This window comes from Acinonyx jubatus, chromosome X (genome assembly GCF_027475565.1).
Source record: "Acinonyx jubatus isolate Ajub_Pintada_27869175 chromosome X, VMU_Ajub_asm_v1.0, whole genome shotgun sequence".
NCBI lineage: Eukaryota > Metazoa > Chordata > Mammalia > Carnivora > Felidae > Acinonyx > Acinonyx jubatus.
Genome location: NC_069389.1, coordinates 56,814,433 through 56,834,692, shown reverse-complemented (window position 1 = coordinate 56,834,692; position 20,260 = coordinate 56,814,433). Strand labels below are relative to the sequence as shown.

Sequence of the window (20,260 nt, the reverse complement as noted above, 5' to 3'; positions counted from 1 at the left end):
TGCCGCGGATCCCGACAAAACAAATGACCTTGCGCCAGTGGCTGAGCCTTTCAGTGCCCGTTTGCTCACCCATAATAGGGCGGTACTAGTGGGTACCTCAACCCTAGGATTGTCTCGACAATGTGTCACTAGTTAACTACAGTGCTTACAACAGAGCCAGGCATGTGGTACCTGTTGTATAAGTTGGTTGGCACTGATTCTGCCAATTTACCCTCCCAAAGGGCTCTTCTGCGCCGCTGCCCCCTCCTCCACCCGACCCCCCACCCAGCAGTGGGCAAAAGCAAGGGCTCTACTCAGAACCTCTCCCAACCTCGGAATGGTTCAGCTCTTTGACTCTTTCAAGTCTGGTCTGTGAACACTGATTCGCGGTTTTAGTTCGCATCTCCAGGATTTGTGATGGTGAGCGTCTTTTGGCGTGTGCACTGGCCATTGAGATTTCTTCTTTGAATTGCCTCGGAGTGGAGAAGGGTCGGGGTCGGGGGGCCAAGTCCAGCCTTTGCGCCAAACCCGCCTGCCAAGAAAGTTCCCTGAGCACACATCCAGGGACCAATGTCATCGCCCACCGAGGTCAAGCGGATGCAACAGAGACGCTGCGGCCCGTAAATAGGACCACATTTGCTCTCCGGCCCTTCGCGGGGGAATATGCCACAGGTCCCATGATCACTGACTGCGGGCTTCCCGTGCCCATTGTCCTATCAGGTTCTGAGCGCGGCCGTGGGACAGAGGCCGGCAAATCCTTTCTCGGCAGGTGCTTTACCTCCGTCCCGAAGGGTCATCCCCAACCCCGGAGACAGGTGCCATCACAACCCACTCTGTGCACGGGCGGACAGAGGCTAGAAGCCGTGACTCCCAACTGGAAAGTAGGAGGCGGGCCCAGAAGAGCCCGGACAACAGGGCCTACCAACCGGCCGCCACACCCGAGAGACCCAACACCCCGACCTGCTTGGGGGGGGGGGGAGGGGGGGAGGGCGGAGACCAAAGGTGCTCCACCCCATTGGCCAGGGCCTCGAGGGGCGGGCAAACGAGGGGCGCGCGCTGGTTGGCGGGGGACAGACCAATGAGGAGGCCGTGGCGCGGGCGTCGAATGCGTGTGCAAGCCGCGCGGCGTTTGAGGTCTCGTGCGGCCTGGTGCGGCGTCTGTGGTAATTGCCTGCGTCGCCCGGAGGACTCGTCGCTCGCCTCGTGCCTCTGCCATCTTGCCTGTGGCGCCGGGGCCTGGGCGACCGTCTTCCCTGAACCAGGGCTGCCGGGCCTCGCGGCATGAGCGCCCCCGATGAGGTGTCCAGCTGTGGAGCGGGTTTCGGGGAGGAGGGCGGGGAGCAGACCAGCGTCGGGCCTGCCAGCCCCGGAGCCCCGCGGGGCCCACAGGGACTAGGTGTGGATCTGGGGCCGCCACCCAGCGGTGAGGACGAGGGCGGGGTCCCAGACCCCCAGGGCTTCGAGTCTGAGCAGGAAGTGACGGAAACGGGAGGGCCCGTGTTCTGGGACCTAGAAGGCCGCCCCGGCTCCCCGACCGACCACACGGGGGACGCCCTGGACTGCGCGTCCCACCTTGCGGATGAGGCCGTGGCAGCCATCGTGCAGCAGCTGACCAACCAGGATGGCCTGGGCGTGCGGAGAAACCCGTACCCGGAGGGCTGCGTCGTGGAGGCAGGCCTGGAGGCAGGGCCCCAAGGGAGAGGCGCGCTTGCCCTTAGCGGCAGAGAGTCGCAGCCGCCTGCCGCCGCCCTTCTCCGCCTCGGTGGGCCCGAGGGAGGCCCGCCCTGGGCGAACCCAAAAAGAAGCAAGAAGAGCAGGTCGAACGTCGCCGTGGTGGATCGCCAGCGGCCCTCCGCCGAAAGCCCGCCGAAAGCGAGCTGCTTTCCGACAGCGAGTCAGCAGATGAGTTTAGTGAGATACAGCTGATGAGGGTGAGCATTTACGCCAAAGGAGGAGGCCAACTCAAGCCCAACAGCCCCGAGGATCCCTGGGACACACCCAGACACTCGAAATTCCATGTCAGGGAGAATTTCCTCCACATGCTTGGCTCTTTCCCGTCCTCCGCTCCCCGAGGAGTCACTTCGGTTGTGGAGAGTCAGGCCGTTGGAGAGCTGGACATCTCCTCCTCTAGGAAAATGCAGAGCGTGGTCAGGGGGAAGGGGGGGAACAGGCCCAGCTACCCACGATCTGCTGCTGCTGGCGGCCTGCCCCGGGCCACCCCTAAGAAAAAGGTGGCCCAGGAGAAGAAATCCCCAGGGGGGACCTCAAATGTTGCCCTGGGGAGAATGTTCCCTTCCTGGGGGCAGAGAGTCTCCGCGGCACCCCTGGAACCAGCCGCCTTCCCCCCAGTAACTGGTGTTCTGCTGCTTGGGAGGTCCAAGAGGTATTCCTTGGTCCCTCCGGGAACCAAACAGTCCAAGCACACCCCTGCTGGGAAGAAATCTGTCGCCAGGAGGACTCAGAAGGCGGAGCCGGTGGTGGCCGGAGAAGACAATGACTCAAACAGAGACGCTGTCCCAAAGGTGAGTAAGCTGTGCTCCTCCTCTGGCCCTCACCCTTCCCCTCCTTGACCAGCACTTCTTGACCCACGCTCCCTCTGGCCATCCCTCAGGGGCTGCCATTGGGCGCCCCCCCCCCCCCCAGGTCACCGGGATGCTGGACCCGGTCATTTGCACAAGGGCAGACATGAAGGTAGCGCTCCATGTGTGCTGGGCACCATTCTGGACCTGGGCACGTTTCCTGCCTCCCCCCAGCCCAGAGAGGGTCTGGGATGGAAGGGAGGGCTGGTAGTTGATTTGGATCGGGGAGCCCCTGCCCCTTGAAAGTTTGGACTGCAAAGCTTCAGTCTTGAGACTCCTGGGCTTCCTGATTCCTACTTTGTAGCTGGTCCCCAAGCCTTCCATGCAGGGAGCCTGGGCCCTGTCAGTGGCCCCCTCTTCTCCCGAGCTCAGCGCTGCCTCCTGACCTGGGGCTGACTGAGGGAGAAAGCACTAACTAGCCAGATCAGCTTCTGAATTCCCTTCCCTACGCCCTGCCTCACCCCAGCCCCTAAACACGCATGCGCGCGCGCACACACACCCGTGTACACCTACTACACCCCCACAAAACACAAAACATCCCAAGTCCAAATGAGTGAGAAATTTTTCTTTTAGCAGCTTTCAGCACACAGGCCAGAGCTGTCTTGTCCGTTCATGCATCGTGAGGCAAGCAGTCGTGGTGACCTCAACCCCAGAGCCCCCCAGTTTCAGGGAAGCTCACAGCCCTTGGCTCCGAGCCAGGGAGACGTCATTCCCAGAGAGCCCGCACCCTCGGGTGAGTGTTGCAGGTTGCACAGGAGTGCAGGGGAGACGGGATCAGGAGGGCCGCCTCTGCCTCTGCCTCTGCCTCTGCCTCTGCGGAGGGTGGAGGCTCAGCTTTGTTCCCTGCCTCCTCTCTGACCCAGGCAGCTTCTCCCATGGGAAACAGGGTGTCGACAGGACCGGCCTTAAGCCACATCATCCTCTGCGTGGGGTTTGTGTGGCAGGGGTGGTTCGTGGACACCCCCAAACCCCAACCCCGGACATAGACTTTCAGCAGAACAGAGCCTTGTTCCACGAAGTCGTATTTGGCCGTGCTGCTCTTCCTAGTGGCTGGCTGTGGCTGCAGCTCTGGGAGAGTCCAGCTCAGAGCCACCGGCCTTGGGGACCACCATCAAGGATGAGCTGGCCCTGGGAGACAGGAGAGGCACACCCAGGAAGAAGAGTGGAGCTGCTGGCAGAGCAGGGGCAACTTGTTGCCAGCAGAGGGTGGTGTTGCCTCACGTTAGACCCCACGAAGCCCTTTCCACCTCACTGGGAGCCTTGGAAGCTGGATTTTGTGTTCTTTCCCTCTCAGATGACCAGGAAGCACTTGTCCACCCCCCAAGACCGGAAAGGCAGCAGCAACCACCTGGAGCACAGGGCTGTCCTCAAGTAATGCTTGCTCTGGCTCCTAGAAATGCAGGCCCCAACTACCTGGTGGGATCCGTGTCCAGGTTAAACTGACATATGTACCCCCCTCCCATTCTGCTCCCCACAGAGGGAAGGCGCCTCCTTTCCACTGAGGGTCCTGTGCCAGTCTAGCCACTGGGCCTTGGTGTGTGGTGCTCGCAGGAGAGGGGGAGGATGAGGAGAGAGGCCAGGGTATACTAATATGCTTTTCTCTCTCTCCCATGTTTGTGGGCCTAGTGTCTCCTGCTGCAGAGAGAAGTTGACAACCTGAAAGAGCAGCTTGGTATGAGGAACCTCTAGCTGGGGCTGGGTCAGGGCAGAGGCAGAGGGGGGCTTGGGGGGTGTGTCTCAGTGCAGGACCCGCGATGGGCTGCAGGTGCAGGCAGCCCCACAGGGACCAAGATTCCCATTGGAAGGGGAACCTAGCAGGCTTGACCCTGGAGCCTGCTTTGCGTGTACAGCTAGGTGTGTGCACCAATGGGAAAGTCGCCTACCTGGGTGCACAGTTTGCCGACCACCATGAGTCCCAGAGAATCTCTCTCTTTGGACGTTTAGAGATGCCTCATTGATTTTCCCTTTAACTGCTCTTTGGTGTGGCTTGGACAGTGTGTATTTGTCCGACAAGCTCTGAATGGTTCCGAGTTGACCCAGAACTTGAGAACTACTGGCACGTTTTGTTCCCCTATACGACACATCCATATTTAATTCAGCTGGTGGCTGAGTGGGTCAGTCGCAGGGCTCTTTGGATAGGGGTTGGGAGGGGGGGCGTGGGTTTCAGGTTGCAGGACTAGGCAGTTCTCCAAGGGGACAGGAGCACAGGGTTCTCTGTCCCCGGGTCCGGAGCACCTGCTAATGCCTGTCTCTGTTTCAGTGGCCCTGCAGTCCCTGACTGACCAGTTCTAGACCCTTTGAAGTGAGTGTTACACACACCATACCCCTTCCCACGGTCGTGGCTGCTGAGGAGGGCCGTGGGCTGGCCCTGGCCTGATGCTCTTCTTCCCTGACTCTGCTCTGTTGGACAGGCTGAGTCAGCATCTCTGTACAAGAGGGGCGGCTGGTACCTTTGGAGCCAGGAAGCTGTGCCCAAGCTGCTTCCCTCCCGTTCGACGTTCGACCTCGGCCTGGGCTTCCTCTCCCTGTTTTTTGCCACCTCCCCACCCAAGTTCACAGCACCTTCAAATTAAAGTACCTCTCATGTTCTCAAGTCTGTCCTCTCTGGGGGGGTGAGGAGGTGGCTGGGGATGGGAAGGAGGGTTAGGGCAGGGAGCTGCTCTATTTTGCAGCCTTTTCCAGAACAGGTGTCGTGTGGTGGGCCTTGTCCTTGAGAGAAGTCTGGGCCACCTCCGCTGGGAACCCTGCAGTCACGCCGGCAGAGTGTCCCCGTCTGGGTGGGGTGTGGGCTCCACCTGGCCGCGCGAGCACCTGCCCCCCTTTCCCCTGCAGGCTCCCTTCAGGCTCTCTCCTAATCTCCTCCTCTTTTTGGGTCTCTAGGTTCCCATTCATCTCCGTCCTTCCCCCTCCCCCTCCTGTAGGGACTCATGACCCCTTCCAGAAGTCCAGTCCCTGTTCCCTTCCCTCCTTGCGACCACTGTCTGCTCTGACTTCTGAGGTTCCCAGATCACTCCCGTGGCTTTCTGTCATCAGTGGCCTCGCCTGCACCTGTGCTTCCACAGATGTTATAGGGCACAATTGAGCTGCACCTCCCCCCTCCTGGGCCCAGCCCCCTCTAGGCGTCCTTACCTCCCTCTGGTGCTGCCACCTCACAGGCACAAGGGCAGCTGGCCCAGGAACTGGCGCCTCCTCCTCCTCTCCCATTTAGTGCTCAGCCTTGGCCCTCAGTTTCCAATCCTGTCAGTGCTCCCTCCCTGGGTTCAGAAGCGGGGTAGAGGCAGAAGTCACAGCCCAGTGGGGTGCAGAGCCAGAGAGCAGGTACAGGGCCCAGGGGAGAAAAGCACAGCTTGGTGTCTGGGCTGGAGGGGGGGCAATGGGGCCTGCAGTGGCTCTGGGCCAACCTGGGGCAAACTGCCTGCCAGCACCTGGAAATGTACGGCACAGCCGTGGGAGCTCTCATGTCCTTCACGTCCAAGCCTCCTCACTGCCCCTCCTCCAGCCTGGTGGTCGCACTGCCCTTGGCTGGAACGTGGCCAGCTTCCATGGCAAGTGTGCGTGATGGATCTCCATGTGTCTGCACGGGCCCCTTTCCAGTGCCATTTGACCTGCACCATGAAATGCTAGTTCTGTGTCCCAGGTCAGGCTTCCTGGCTGCCTCTTGAGGTCATGCGAGATTTAGTCTGAACTCCATGTTCATTTGCCGCTCACTGGGGGTTGGGCATTGCTTCCTTCCCTCAGCCAGGAGCCAGGTCTCAGTGAGGTACGGGCAGCTTCTGCCACACCAGACCCTCTTCCCAAGAGACTGGGTGTTTTATGCACAGAAATTCGGGGCGGAGGGGTAGGTCGGTGCCAACAGAACAGTCAAGACTGGGGTTGTGTGTGTGTGTGTGTGTGTGTCCATCTGTGTGCATGTGTGAATAACATTAATCGGGGATAATCAGCTTTGAGGCAGAGATCTGGGGTTCAAGGAGTAAAAGGAGTGGAGACCATGGTCAAGAATGTGTATGGGACGGGGCACCTCAGTGGCTCAGTCGGTTAAGCATCCGACTGGATTTCAGCTCAGGTCATGATCTCAAGGTTGGTGAGTTGGAGCCACATGTCCGGCTCAGTGCTGACAATGCAGAGCCTGCTTGGGATTCTTTCTCTCCCCCTCTCTCTTCCCCTCCCTGGCTCAAGCTAGCACTCTCTCTCTCAAGATGAATAAATAAATATTAAAACAACAACAACAACAACAACCACCTGCAAGGGATTGCATGAGCACAAGCAAGGGTCGCATCTACTTTTCAGGGGGTGCTGTTAAATTCCTAAAACAGGAGGGGAATGACACAGAAGTCCCCAGACCCCAGGACCGGGTTTGGAGACGCTCAAAATGTTGGGAGTTGCCAGAGGAGGCTGCAGATCCTACTGTGCGATGCTGTGAGGTCTGACCCCTCCGGGCTGTTCTGAAGGAACAAGAATAGGAGAGAAGGCTATCTCGGAGTTGCTGGGATGTACCTCATCTTAGCAGTAGAGCGGAGGATCGCCAAGGAGGCTGCTGTGCCTGGTGCTAAGAGAGACACGGGCAGGATGTGTCAGTGAGGATGGCAAGTAGAGAGTGGCTTCTCGGCTCCCCCCGCCCATTCTCACACTGCCTTCCGGAAGGGCCTGTGGCGTGAGCTCAGGTGGACATGCCATCACACGTGGGGTGGGACAAGCACAGACCTCAGCCTGGAAAAGAACATTCGTGGGACTAAATTCTTCCCTTTCAAGCCCCTCACTTGAGAAGGTGGACTTGGTTGCTCAGGCTCTGGCCTTGACCCTGACCCAACGGTTACTTCTTGGCGGGGTAACACAGCACACCGGCTGAGCAAAAGCTTTTGGCAGAGACCTTCCAGCTGGGATGTCCACCCACGGAGACACGGGCAGGTTGTGAGTGGGGAGGAGTCCAGCACCAGCTCTGCCCCACTGGAGGAAGGAGGGCCAGTGAGCCCAGAGCCCTGGGCTGAAGAAGGCCAGCGTGAAGAAGGGGAGAAGGGGACGTGGGAGGACAGGGTCACAATCCTCCCTGACTAGGTTTGCCAGCCTCCTTTCCTTTCTCTGAGCACACGGCCTGTGTCCCATACTCAGACCAAGTGCCACACAGCAATGTTGCTGTAACCCATGTACATCACAGGCTGTGGCCTGGCCCCTTCAGGTTCCAGGTGGAAGGAAGTGGCAGATGGTGAGGCATAGGTTAAGGGAATACATGTCGGCCCCAGGAGAAAGGAGAAGGTGGGACCCCTGCCCTAATTTAGTGTGCCCCTTTTGCCTTCCCCCTCAAGCCTCCTCTCCAGCCAGGGAGGCAGTGGTGGTTGGCCTGGAGAGCCTTGGACCCCATGCTGCCTCCTCCCGCTACCTGCCCAACACCTGGGCGGATGCCTCCCTCTCCACCTCCTCCAGCACCAGCACCAGTGCCACCACAACCAGCAGGCAACCTTTCTCTGAACAATGGGTAGGAGGAGATGAATGCTGGAGACAGAGCCTGGTGTGGTGGCCAGAGTAATGGTCCTCAAGTTAGATAGGAATTAGAGGTCCATGTCCTAACTCCTGGAATTGGCTAATATGTTACCTTGACAAGACAATGGGAATTAAGGTTTTAGGTGTAATTATGGTTGCTACTCAACTGACCTTGAGATGGGGAGACCTTCGCCTGTGTTTGCTAGTTTGCTAGGTTTGGCCAGCCAGCACCTTGGGGTTGCCAGGGTGGCCACATGAGCTATTCTTGCATGATCCCAGCACACACCATTCGTGTGACTACAGAGTTTTCGGTGCCCCCGTGCTCCCTCAAGGTTGTAGTCCTGGTAACTACCACTCAGGTTTGGAGAACACTGATAGGAATTTGGCCCCATGCCAGCCACTTCTCCTCCTTAGTTCTCTCAAGGTGACCTCTGTCTGACTTTTCCAATCTTTCTTTGAAAGGATAACAATTGCTATTTAATAAGTAACCAATACAAAGGTAGAATGGATAAATTACATGAGAGCAAGTATTAATCATATATGTATAAACCCCGTATACACACAATTGTAGATAGTCTACAATTTGACAAGCCATGTGACTACTACCCAGGTGAGGAAATGGTACATTGACCCCGAGAAATGCCACATGTGTACATCCCTTTCTGTGAAGGATGCAAAATGCAACGGTCTACATACCGCATGATTCCATTTCTATGACATTCTTGTGAAGTCCAAACCATAGGGACAGAGAAGAGATCGGTGGCTGCCAGTGTGTGGGTGTGAGAGAAGGGATTTACCTATCAGTGCATGACAGAATTTGGGGATGAACATTTTTTGTAGTTTGCTTGTGGTGGTGGTTCCATAACAGTATGTGTTTATAAGGACTCCTAGACCTTGATGTAAATGGTACCTCGATAATCTTGAATTAAAAAAAAATGTGGGGGCACCTGGGTGTCTCAGTTGGTTAAGCATCTGACTTCGTCTCAGGTCATGCTCTCACGGTTTGTGAGTTCGAGCCCCGCATCGGGCTCTGTGCTGACAGCTCGGAACCTGGAGCCTGCTTCGGATTCTTCATCTCCCTCTCTTTCTGCCCCTCCCCTGTTTGCGCTCTGTCTCTCCCTCAAAAATAAACATTAAAAAAATTTTTAATGTGAAAATTATATTACAAATAGATATTGTTTCTTACTATTTATTTTTCTGAATACGAGGACCATAATCATCTCCTGTCATGGGTGAATCTGGAATATTATAGTACCTTATTTTCTGAAATTAAATCAAGTTTGTATTTTTGCAATGGATGCAATTTAGTCATAGTACATTATGTATTTTCTGTCTTCTACCCTGTAAGATTCGGTTTGATAATATTCTGTTTCTGATCCTTGCCTCTTTGTCATGAGTGTGTGATTTACCCATGATTTTGCTTTTTCAACTTCCCCTTGTCAGGATTTAGTATCAAGGTTATTGTATCCTCACAAAATGTGTTGGGGAGTGTTCCTCTGTTTCTAGTTTTTCTGTGAATTTGTCACATTGAAAATATTTTTGCTTAAGATGTTTGTCAGAAGTCAGGGGAGGAGCCTGGATTTTTTTTTGTTTTTGACTATTGATATATATCTTTCTGCTTATGGAACCATTCTGGTTGGCTATCCCTTCATGAGTCAGTTTTGGCAATTTATTTTTTTCTAGAAATTGGTCACCTTTTTCTAAGTTTTCAAGTTGATTGGCACAAAATGGTATATCTTTTCCTTCAACTTTTATATTTGAAAATATCTGTCCTACAGAGAGTTGCACAAAAATTGCAAGAAACACTCATACATCCTTCACCTGGATTCACCCATTATTATTTGTCACATTTGTCATCTTCTGTCCCTCCTTGTGTGTGTGTGTGTGTGTGTGTGTGTGTTTAATGTTTTATTGAGTAATTTGAGATACCTGGAGAAATTATAGCATACCATCCCTAAGCTCATCAGCATATATGTCTTAAGAAAAATAATTGTCGGGCGCCTGGGTGGCTCAGTCAATTGAGCATCCGACTTCGGCCCAGGTCATGATCTCACAGTTCGTGAGTTTGAGCCCCATGTTGGGCTCTGTGCTGACAGCTCAGAGCCTGGAGCCTGCTTCGGATTCTGTGTCTCCCTCGCTCTCTGCCCCTCCCCCACTCACACTGTCTCTCCTCCAAAAATAAACATTAAAAAATTGTTTTTAATTTTTTTAAGTGTTTATTTATTTTTGGGAGAGAGACAGAGTGCGAGCAGAAGGGGGGCAGAGAGAGAGGGAGACACAGAATCCGAAGCAGGCTCCAGGCTCTGAGCTGTCAGCACAGAGCCTGACGCGGGCCTTGAACCCACAAACAGTGAGATCGTGACCTGAGCCAAAGTCGGACGCTTAACCGACTGAGCCACCCAGGTGCCCCTAACAAAATTGTTTTTAAAAAGAAAAGAAAAATAATTGTCCACTACAGAATATTAATGCAATTATCACCCTGAAAAGCCAACTTTGAGATAATACAATACCTGGTACATGAACCTCACTCTGAATTTCCAATTGTCCTAATATTGTTCTTTGTGCCTGATTCTAAATCAAAAACAAAAACATCGTCTTTCCAGTTAAAGATCATGCACTGCATTTCAGTTGTCAAATCTCTTTAGTGTCATTTAAACTATTTACCCTGACTTTTTTTTTTTTGGTCTTGCATGACATTGACATTTGAAGATCCAGTCCAGGTGTTCAGAAAGCATCTCAAAATGGATTTCTCTGATTGCTTTCTACTGTTTAGATTCAGGTTAAACATGTTGGGCTGGAATACTATATAGGTGATGTTCTGTCCTTCTCAGTGCATGACATCAGGACATTCTTGATGTCACTTTGTCCAAACTTGATCTTAATTTTGATCATTTGGTTTTGTGGTTATTTCTACCCTCTCTTTTCCAATATTGGTGTTTTGCTCCCTTGTTTCCTTGACCAATCTCATTAGAGTTTCACCAATTTTATTCTTTTTCCAAAGAACCAACTTCAGATTTTGTGATCCTATTATATACTTGTTTCCTCATTCACTAATTTCTTTTACCTTTATTACTTCCTTTATCTTTTCCTGACCTTGTGTTGCTTATTTTCTAACTATTCTCATTAACTTTCAACTATCCTCTTTTAAATATATGCATTAAAGGTACTCTTTTAATTACACCACAGATAGGTTTATGAGTAGTATTTTTGTTATCATTCTGTTAGAAATAGGGGGGCAATGCAATTTCCACTTTTGTGGGCAGGATCAATGAAATAGTGGCATATTTCTATGAGGGAATATTATTTTATCAGCAAAAGTGTATAAAGTCTCACTACACAGAATAATGAGAATGAATCTTACAAATGTAACAATGAATAAAAGTAAAAAATAATACTGACATATTTAATAAATCCATTCATATAACTGTAAATAATAGGCAACACTAATGTATCATTTAAAGACATATGGTGGGCAGCTCTTCCTGTCCTCAGGTCCTATCCCTGTGCTTTAATAAAATCACCTTTTTGCACCAAAGACGGCTTCAAGAATTCTTTCTTGGCCATCAGCTCCAAGCCCCACGAACCCTCCATCACCCCAAAACTTCATCATATGGTATCCAACGTGGGGCTGTGAGTCTTTTCATCTGGACTCTGAGCTTCGGTGCAAATTCGGGGAGTACTTCTCTTTTCTTCCTTTACTCTCACTTCAGGGGCTTCTCGAGGAGTATGGTCTTATTGGAACACTTTCCTGTCGACTGGTCAGGCTGAATTCTCTAGCCCGTGGCTACTCGATGAGGAGAAGAAAGCCTGCCTATTGGCTGGAAGTTAGTACCCTGGCTGGAATGGTAATAAGACCCAGACACTTGATGCCCTCTCTTTACTCCTGTCCTTATACAAAGTTGTCTGTCTTGGGCACAATACAGCCACCAGAGGCATCCCTCAAACAAAATCACTATGACCACCGAGCAGCCAATGAAGGGCTCCTTAAGGAGGTTGCTAGCATCCCCCCACCCCACTTCCCCATTGCATTCTAGACTACAGATGGGTGCCTGGCACGTGGACCTGAGTCTGCCTTGCTGAGAAGGCTGAGAAGAAACCACTGTTTTTGACCCATGGAAAACACTAGAAAAGTTTTACAAGGGAGAATTACCTAATTCTGTAATTTTAGTAGTAGTTCGTAGAGGACATTGATGGAAAACAGTAAGGTCAGAAATCCGTCATCATCTAAGTGACATTCCAACACATATAGTCCTTACAGCCAACTTCCCTAGGAAACGGTCCCTGGTTGGGTTTTAATTCAATTGAGTACTGGTGTCAGCCAGCTCCCAGTGGAGGTCCTGTGGCCCAAAGTGGCTAGACCAGAGATGTGGAGGGGATCACATTAGACCAATGAGGAGGAAACCTCATGTGGGAGTCTTAAGATTGGCAGTCATCCTGGTGACTTAGGTGACTGTCCCATGCCCAAGACAGACAACTTTGTATAAGGACAGGAATAAAGAGAGAGCATCAAGTGTCTGGGTCTTATTACCATTCCAGCCAGGGTACTAACTTCCAGCCAATAGGCAGGCTTTCTTCTCCCCATCGAGTAGCTACGGGCTAGAGGATTCAGCCTGACCAATCGACAGGAAAGTGTTCCAATAAGACCATACTCCTCGAGAAGCCCCTGAAGTGAGAGTAAAGGAAGAAAAGAGAAGTACTCCCCGAATTTGCACCGAAGCTCAGAATCCAGATGAAAAGACTCACAGCCCCACGTTGGGTGCCATATGATGAAGTTTTGGGGTGATGGGGGGTTCATGGAGTTTGGAGCTAACAGCCAAGAAAGAATATTTGAAGCCATCTTTGGTGCAAAAAGGTGATTTAATTATGTTGGAGAAATGAATAAAGTACTCTGCCAAAGATGGCTGACGGGACTAAAACAAGCTCTGGTCTCTAGCTCAGAGACCCCTCTTCCGTGTTCTTCTTGCCCTGTTTGCCTTGCAAGCAAAAACCCGCCACAGATATGGAAGCTGACAACTATAAATTACCCTTCCCACTTGCATTCGGCACTCAGACCTTTGGAGAAACGGTCTCCTCTGAGCCCACGAGTGTTAAATAAATTTCCAATTCACCAAGATCTCCGAGTGCCGCTTGGTTTTTCTGCCAGCGTTCCAGCCTGGTTCCATAACATATTTGGTTCCCTGACCAGAAAACCCAACCATGCTGTCCCATTGTTGCCACCAGTTTCGAAGAATGGCGAGGCGGTGACAGAGCGAGAGATAGCAAGGGAGAAGGTGCACCCTGCCTGAATTTTGGCAGTCTCCCGCTCAGTCGCCTTGGGATGGCCCCGCTCTGCCATTCCCGCCAGACTCAAAGAGACCTTGTAGGTGAGGACATGGACCCGACGTCAGAACCGGTAAGGCTGAGGCCCCAAAGTAGTCAGGCCCACCCAAAAGGGTGGAAGGGGGACCTGATCAATCCCCAGAGACCTTAGTGGTCTCACAGGTAGAAAATTTTGCGGGAGGGAATGTAATAGCCTCTGGCATGTGTGTGTGTGTGTGTGTGTGTGTGTGTGTGTGAATGTGCAGCTCAGCCAGGCTTGCCAGTCAAGTTTGAGTTTGTGGCTCCATGGACAGGCACCCTTAAGGTCCCCAAAAGTCTACAGAGTCTGAGTGGGCTCTCCTGCGTCGCGGTGAAAGCATACAGTCCAGGGCAGCATTAGATTAGACTCCAATTGCAAGTCACAAAGCTGCTTCCGCTACAGCCAAGCCTCACCTAAAGTTTCCCTCAGGAACGCGACCAGTAGAGTATCCAATTAGTGCTCTTATCAGAGGGGATACCCTCCCTTTGTCTGTCTCTGCAACACCGAACATGAGAAAGGAGTTAATAATGGGATCAAAACAGACTAAGCCTACAATTTTAGAGTTCATGCTCAAAAATTTTAAAAAGGGATTTTCAGGCGATTACGGGGTGAAAATGACACCCAGGAAGTTAAGGACCTTTTGTGAACTAGAATGGCCCATATTCAATGTAGGATGGCTCCTGGAAGGGACATTAGATGCTCAAATAGTGCAGCGGGTTTGGCTGATAGTCACTGGAAACCCAGGTCACCCTGATCAATTTCCATACATCGATTGCTGGCTTGAAATTGCCCAAAATCCTCCACTTTGGGTGCGATTCATCCATAGCAAGCAGAACCAGGCAAAGGTTTTAGCCATTTCATCTGGAGACTCACCCAGCCAAAGAAGCAACCCACCACTCCCCTAGTGTTTGCAGGAGACCCGGAGGAAGATCCCATATTTCCACCACCTTATGACTCACCAGCCTCCCTCCCCACCGCCCCTGAGCTTGAAACTCCTCCCCGGTCTGTCTCTCCTCCTCCTCCTCCTCCTCCTCCTCCTCCTCCTCCAACACCACCACAGCCACCACCGCCCATCTATCCTCCCCTCCCAGATCCGGAGCACCCTCCCCCACAAGGGCCAGCAGCCAGACTGCGCCCCAGACCCAGACCTAACGCTCTCCAAATGCCTGTAAGGGAGAGGAGAGAGCCTGAAAGAATGAAGACAGAACAGTCCAGCCCAGCCGTTCCATGTTGTATTATCAACCTTACTCTACAACTGACCTCCTCAATTGGAAACACAACACTCCATCATACTCTGAAAAGCCATAAGCAATGGTCGACTTGATTGAGTCCCTCTTCCAGACTCACCGACCGTCTTTGGAAGATTGTCAACAGTTACTCCGCACTCTGTTTAATACGGAAGAAAGAAGAAGAATGAAAGAAACATGATAGTACCTAGAAGATCACTCACCTCCAGGGATCAATGACCCTGCTGTCTGGGCTCAATCTGCCACGCCTCAATCTGCCACACCTCAATCTGTCACCTCAAGAAGTTGGAGAGCTTTGCCAGGATGAATATCACTCAGCTGATAGAGGTCGCCAATAAAGTTTTCATGAACAGAGAAGTTGCAACCAAAAGAGAAGCAGAGAGAAGACTAAAAAAGAAGGTCACCCTTCTTGCAGCAGCACTAAAAGAAACAGACACTGCAAAGACAGGAAGACCCCAACCACCACAAGGGGGGAACCCCAGAGCCCCCTTAGCAAAGGACAAATGTGCATACTGCAAAGAGAAAGGACACTGGAAGAATGAATGTCTGAATCGGAAGGGGCCCTCAAAACCCAGCTGATATTCGGAGGAACCTTGAGGTGAGAACCTCGTTGGTCTGGCTGGGATAGAAGTGGACTAAAGGGGACTGGGCTCTTTCTCTCTTGGCCCCCATGAGCCCATGGTCGAAATGAAAGTAGGGGGCCGAACAATAACTTTCATGGTTGACATTGGGGCTAAACACTTGGTTGTTACTTCCCCAGTAGCCCCTTTCAGCCAAAAGACAGCAACCATACTTGGGGTTGTCAAGCTTGACAGTGTAAACTTGGGGGTCACAAGGTCTGGCATGAGTTCCTCTACTTACCTGACTGCCCAATTCTTCTCCTGGGCCAAGATCTGCTCTCCAAACTTGGGGCCCAGATAACTTTTGAACCCACTGGACACACAAGCATCCAATTAAACCCAAGACAAAAGGAAACCCTGGTCTTGGCAATTACCCTGCCAAGGGAAGAAGAATGGAAACTATTCTGCACCCAGGCCCAACCCTGTAGCCCCTCAGAATTCAGGCTTACATTCCCCTCTGTCTGGGCTGAAGATAACCCACCTGGACTAGCTTGGAGTCAGGCCCCCATCATTGTTGACCTGATCCCTGGAGCCCAACCTCAGAGACAAAGGCAGTACCTCCTTCCACTCGAGGCTAGAATGGGTATACAAGAGCACCCAGTGGTTCTGAACCTGTATACTCTCCTCAGCCAAATTCCGGGGTCAGCCAGATGGTTACATGCCTTGACCTAAAGGATGCTTTCTTCTGCCTCCACCTGGCTCCTCAAAGTCAACCATTGTTTGCCTTTGAATGGACTGAGCCCATTACAGGGTGCCAGATGCAGCTGATCTAGACACGACTTCCCCAAGGCTTCAAGAACTCACCCACTCTTTTGGAGGAAGCACTAGCTGCAGATCTCGCCAACTTTCCAAAGGAAACCACAGAGTGTGTCCTCCTCCAATATGTAGACGACCTCCTCCTTGCAAGCGACACCCAAGAGGACTGTATGAAAGGTACCAAGGCCCTCCTGTAGCTCCTATCCTACTCAGGGTACTGGGCCTCCTGGAAAAAGGCACAGATTTATCAGCAGCAGGTCCGATACTTAGGGTTTCTCTTCACAAAAGGAAAAAGAGAACTAGGACCGGAAAGGAAGAAGGTTATCACCACACTGCCACAGTCCCAAAACAAAACGAGGCTTGTGTGAATTTTTAGGGGCCGCAGGGTTCTGTTGCATTTGGATTTCTGGATTCTCAGCCATAACGAGGCCCCTCTATGACCTGTTGGGAGTGCCAGACCGGGAGCCCCTCGCAAGGACTGAGGAGGGAAGGGCTGCTTTCACAGAAATAAAGTTGGATCTAGGACGAGCCCCAGCCCTGGGTTTGCCTGACATAGAAAGGTCCTTTAGCCTCTTTGTACATGAAAAGGAGAAAATAGACCTTGGAGTGCTCAGTCAGAGCATGGGACCTTGGCAATTGCCAGTGGCCTACCTGTCAAAAAAACTTGATCCTGTGGCTGTAGGATGGCCACCGTGCCTCAGAGCACTGGCAACCACAGTCCTGCTCATCAAGGAGGCAGACAAACTCACACTGGGACAAACGCTTGATGTTAAGGTACCACATGCCGTCATGTCCCTCATGAGCACCCAAGGATATCGTTTCCTCTCCAATTCTTGGCTGATACAATACCAAGGCCTTCTCTATGAAAACCTAAGGGTCGCTCTTGAAACAGTAAGAACACTAAACCCGGCCACCTTCCTTCCCACGGAGGAAGGAAAACCCGACCATGACTGTTCCAAAGTAGCGGATGAAGTCTACAGCAGCCGCCCGGACCTCCAAGACCAGGCTATAACAAGCCCAGAGATCACCCTGTTCAGCAATGGTAGCAGCTGTTTATAAGAGGACAGCCGAAGAGCAGGATATGTGGTAACCACAACCACTGAAGTTCTGGAAGCCAAGGCCTTGCCAAAAGGATGGTCAGCACAGCAAGCTGAACTGTACACCTTAACCCCAGCCCTCATCCTTAGCAAAAGTAAACGAGTTAACTCTACACTGATTCCCATATGTCTTTGCTACTGTGCATGTACACGGGGCCATCTATAGAGACAGAGGTCTCCTTACTGCTGCAGGGAAAACCATCAAAAACAAGGAAGAAATACTAAAGCTTCTTGAGGCTGTATGGCTGCCAGACAAGGTAGCTATCGCACACTGTAAGGGACATCAGAAAGGAGATGACCCCATAACTCAAGGAAATCGCCTGGCCAACAAAACAGCCAGAACGGCTGCCTGTGGTGACCTAGGCAAAGCTCCTACCTACACTATGATTCTTGAGCCCTAGAGGGAAGCCTCCCCGCCCCTGTACACAAATGAAGAAAGAAGTTGGGCCTCGACAGAAGGGGGCACACTAAGCAAAGAGGGATAGTGGGTCATGCCAAATGGACACATCTTTGTCACATCGTCTATGGGAAAACACCTAGTGAAGGAATATCACCAACTCATGCACCTAGGGAAAACTGCACTAGAGGCCCTCCTCAAAAAGAACTACTATATCAGCCAGCTGCCAGCATTATGCCGGGCTGTCAGTGAACAATGTGTAACGTGTGCCAAAAACAATGCTTGGTCTGCCCCACAGCCCCCGCCCGGCACGCAAAGGATGGGGGCCTCCCCTTTTGAAGACTTAGAGGTGGACTTTACTGACATACAACCAAATAAAGGGCTCAGGTACCTTCTTGTAATGATCTGCACATATTCAGGATGGGTCGAAGCATTCCCGACCAGAACGGAACGAAGTCGCAAGGTGGCCAAAGCTCTTCTACGGGAGATTGTGCCTCGGTTTGGTCTACCCTTAACCATACACAGTGATAATGGACCTGCATTTGTGGCAGACATTATACAAACCCTGACAAAGTCCCTCAACATTACCTGGAAACTGCACACTGCTTACTGACCCTGGAGCCCAGGGAAAGTAGAGGGGATGAATCACACCCTCAAGGAAACCCTGGCTAAATTCCACCAAGAGACTAATCTCCCATGGCAAGATTTACTACTGCTGGCCCTCCTGCGTGCCTGATGCATGCCTGGGGCACTAGGACTCTCCCTTTTTGAATTATTATATGGGCGACCCCCCCCCCCATGTTTAGGAAAACCCCCAGGAGACCTACACCAGATTGGAGACAAGGGAATAAGAAAACAGCTCCAGACCTTGGGGGAAGTCCCAAACAAGTTACAGAGATACACCACAGAGAGGGCCCCAATCACCCCTTTCTGCCAGGAGACTCTGTGTGGGTCAAAGATTGGAAGAGGGAACCTCTTAGGCCGCGGTGAACTCATATTGTTATTGACAATAACTCATATTGTTATTCTAACTCCTACAGCACTTAATGTTTCAGGTATCACCCCATGGGTCCATCACTCCAGAGTTAAGAAGACCAGCTCAGAAGAACCCACAACCTGGCAAAGTGATCCAGATCCAGTCAACCCACTTAAACTGACCCTCAAAGGGGCGCTGGCCTCTGAGACCTCCAGCCCTGCTCCAGCCACACTCCAGAAGCTGGCTGGCCTGCAAATGGCAGAAGCTTGAGGAATCAACGCATGAACCAAGCCCAGGGGTTTGGATGCAACTCTGCCAGCCTTTGCCCCTTACTGGTGTCATAGCCCTGATCTTACTTCTTACTGTTGGGCTGATAGAGACTGCACCAACAAGCTGGACATGAGACAAAAGATGCATGCTGGGTCTCACATACCTCCTCTGGATGGGAGGATTATTAAGTATTGCCTGCATATTAATGATAACCTCTCTCACCCTCACAACTGTCACTTACCCACTTTGCCCCCAGGATTGTTATATGACAATAAGGGGGTCAAGGGCGTTCAGTGCCTTCACTTCCCTCCACGAAGATTGCTACAAGGGAAAAACACCGACTGTCAGTCACCCGGTGCCCCAAGTGTATTGGACCATAGAGATAACCCAAAATATCAGGAACCCATGTCTCAACAAGGGCCTCCAGAAAGGGAAGCAAGCTTGCTACACTTACTTTCCTCAATGGGGGATCTCGGACGGGGGAGGGGTGCAAGACAAGGCCCTTCAAAAAGTTATGAAGGATACCCAGGATAGGGTAATACAAGCTGTATTAGACCGGCAGTCTACCAGCTGTGAATCTTTCAGCCCTCAATCAGATGCTTACCAATTCCCCACTCCAGCATTGGGCCAACACTACTCTACAAGTCCTTCATAAAATAGATAATCACACCCAAACTTGCTGGATGTGCTTGTCCCTCAGCTGGAGGGCTTGCTTAGCCACTCCCATCCCTTTGACCTGGGAGGCTCCTGAAAATCTCAAAACCAACACCTCTGTCTTGATTGGACCCCTGGCCACTGGGGTCCGTCTCACAAATGCCGACAGTTTAATCTGTACAGTCCCTGAAGGTATGAACAGCACCTCTCTATGCAGAAGAAATATAACCTTAAAGAGGAATGCAACCCTGTGTTCAACCCCTGGGGTGTTCTATCTGTGTTCTAATTTGGCCTACTGATGCTTAGAGGCCAACTGGACTCAGATATGTTATTCTGTCTTCCTAACCCCTGAGATATCTGTATACACTGAAAATCAGCTCCTAACAGCTTTAGCCCCAAGTCCTGGGCTAAACAGGCAGTCCTGCTACCCGTTCTGATAGGAGCAGGAATTGCGACAGGAATAGGAACTGCAATAGGGGGCATAGGTTCATCCGTAGGACTATACCATAGACTATCTCAAGAGATAAATGAAGACATGGAACAGGTGGCAGATTCTCTGGTAATCTTACAAAGCCAAATAAACTCTCTGGCGGCAGTGACCCTCCAAAATAGGCGAGCCCTTGACCTCCTCACTTCAGGAAAAGGAGGGACTTGCATCTTTCTGGGGAATGTTGCTATTTCATAAACCAGTCAGGAATAGTTACAACTAAGGTTAAGGAACTCAAGGAAAGAATTCAACGTAGACAACAGGAAAGAATCAATGGAAAGGATGGGATCACACGGATTGGGCATCCTGGCATCCTGCCCTGGCGAGACCCCTCCCCTCCATAATTTTACTTGTATCCATTGGCCCCTGTATACTGAATGCCGTG

The 20,260-nt window shown here is 51.7% G+C and overlaps 1 protein-coding gene across 1 annotated transcript; it reads left to right on the top strand.

The window, feature by feature from the left end:
* Positions 1-1,130: 1,130 nt before the first annotated feature.
* Positions 1,131-5,146, top strand: LOC106982358 (uncharacterized protein CXorf49 homolog). The gene is given in 6 exon segments (XM_053201940.1): positions 1,131-1,857; positions 1,860-2,501; positions 3,135-3,291; positions 3,853-3,929; positions 4,185-4,230; positions 4,819-5,146. Coding segments are annotated over 6 exon segments (1,551 nt in total). The 5' UTR covers positions 1,131-1,260; the 3' UTR covers positions 4,851-5,146.
* Positions 5,147-20,260: the final 15,114 nt, after the last annotated feature.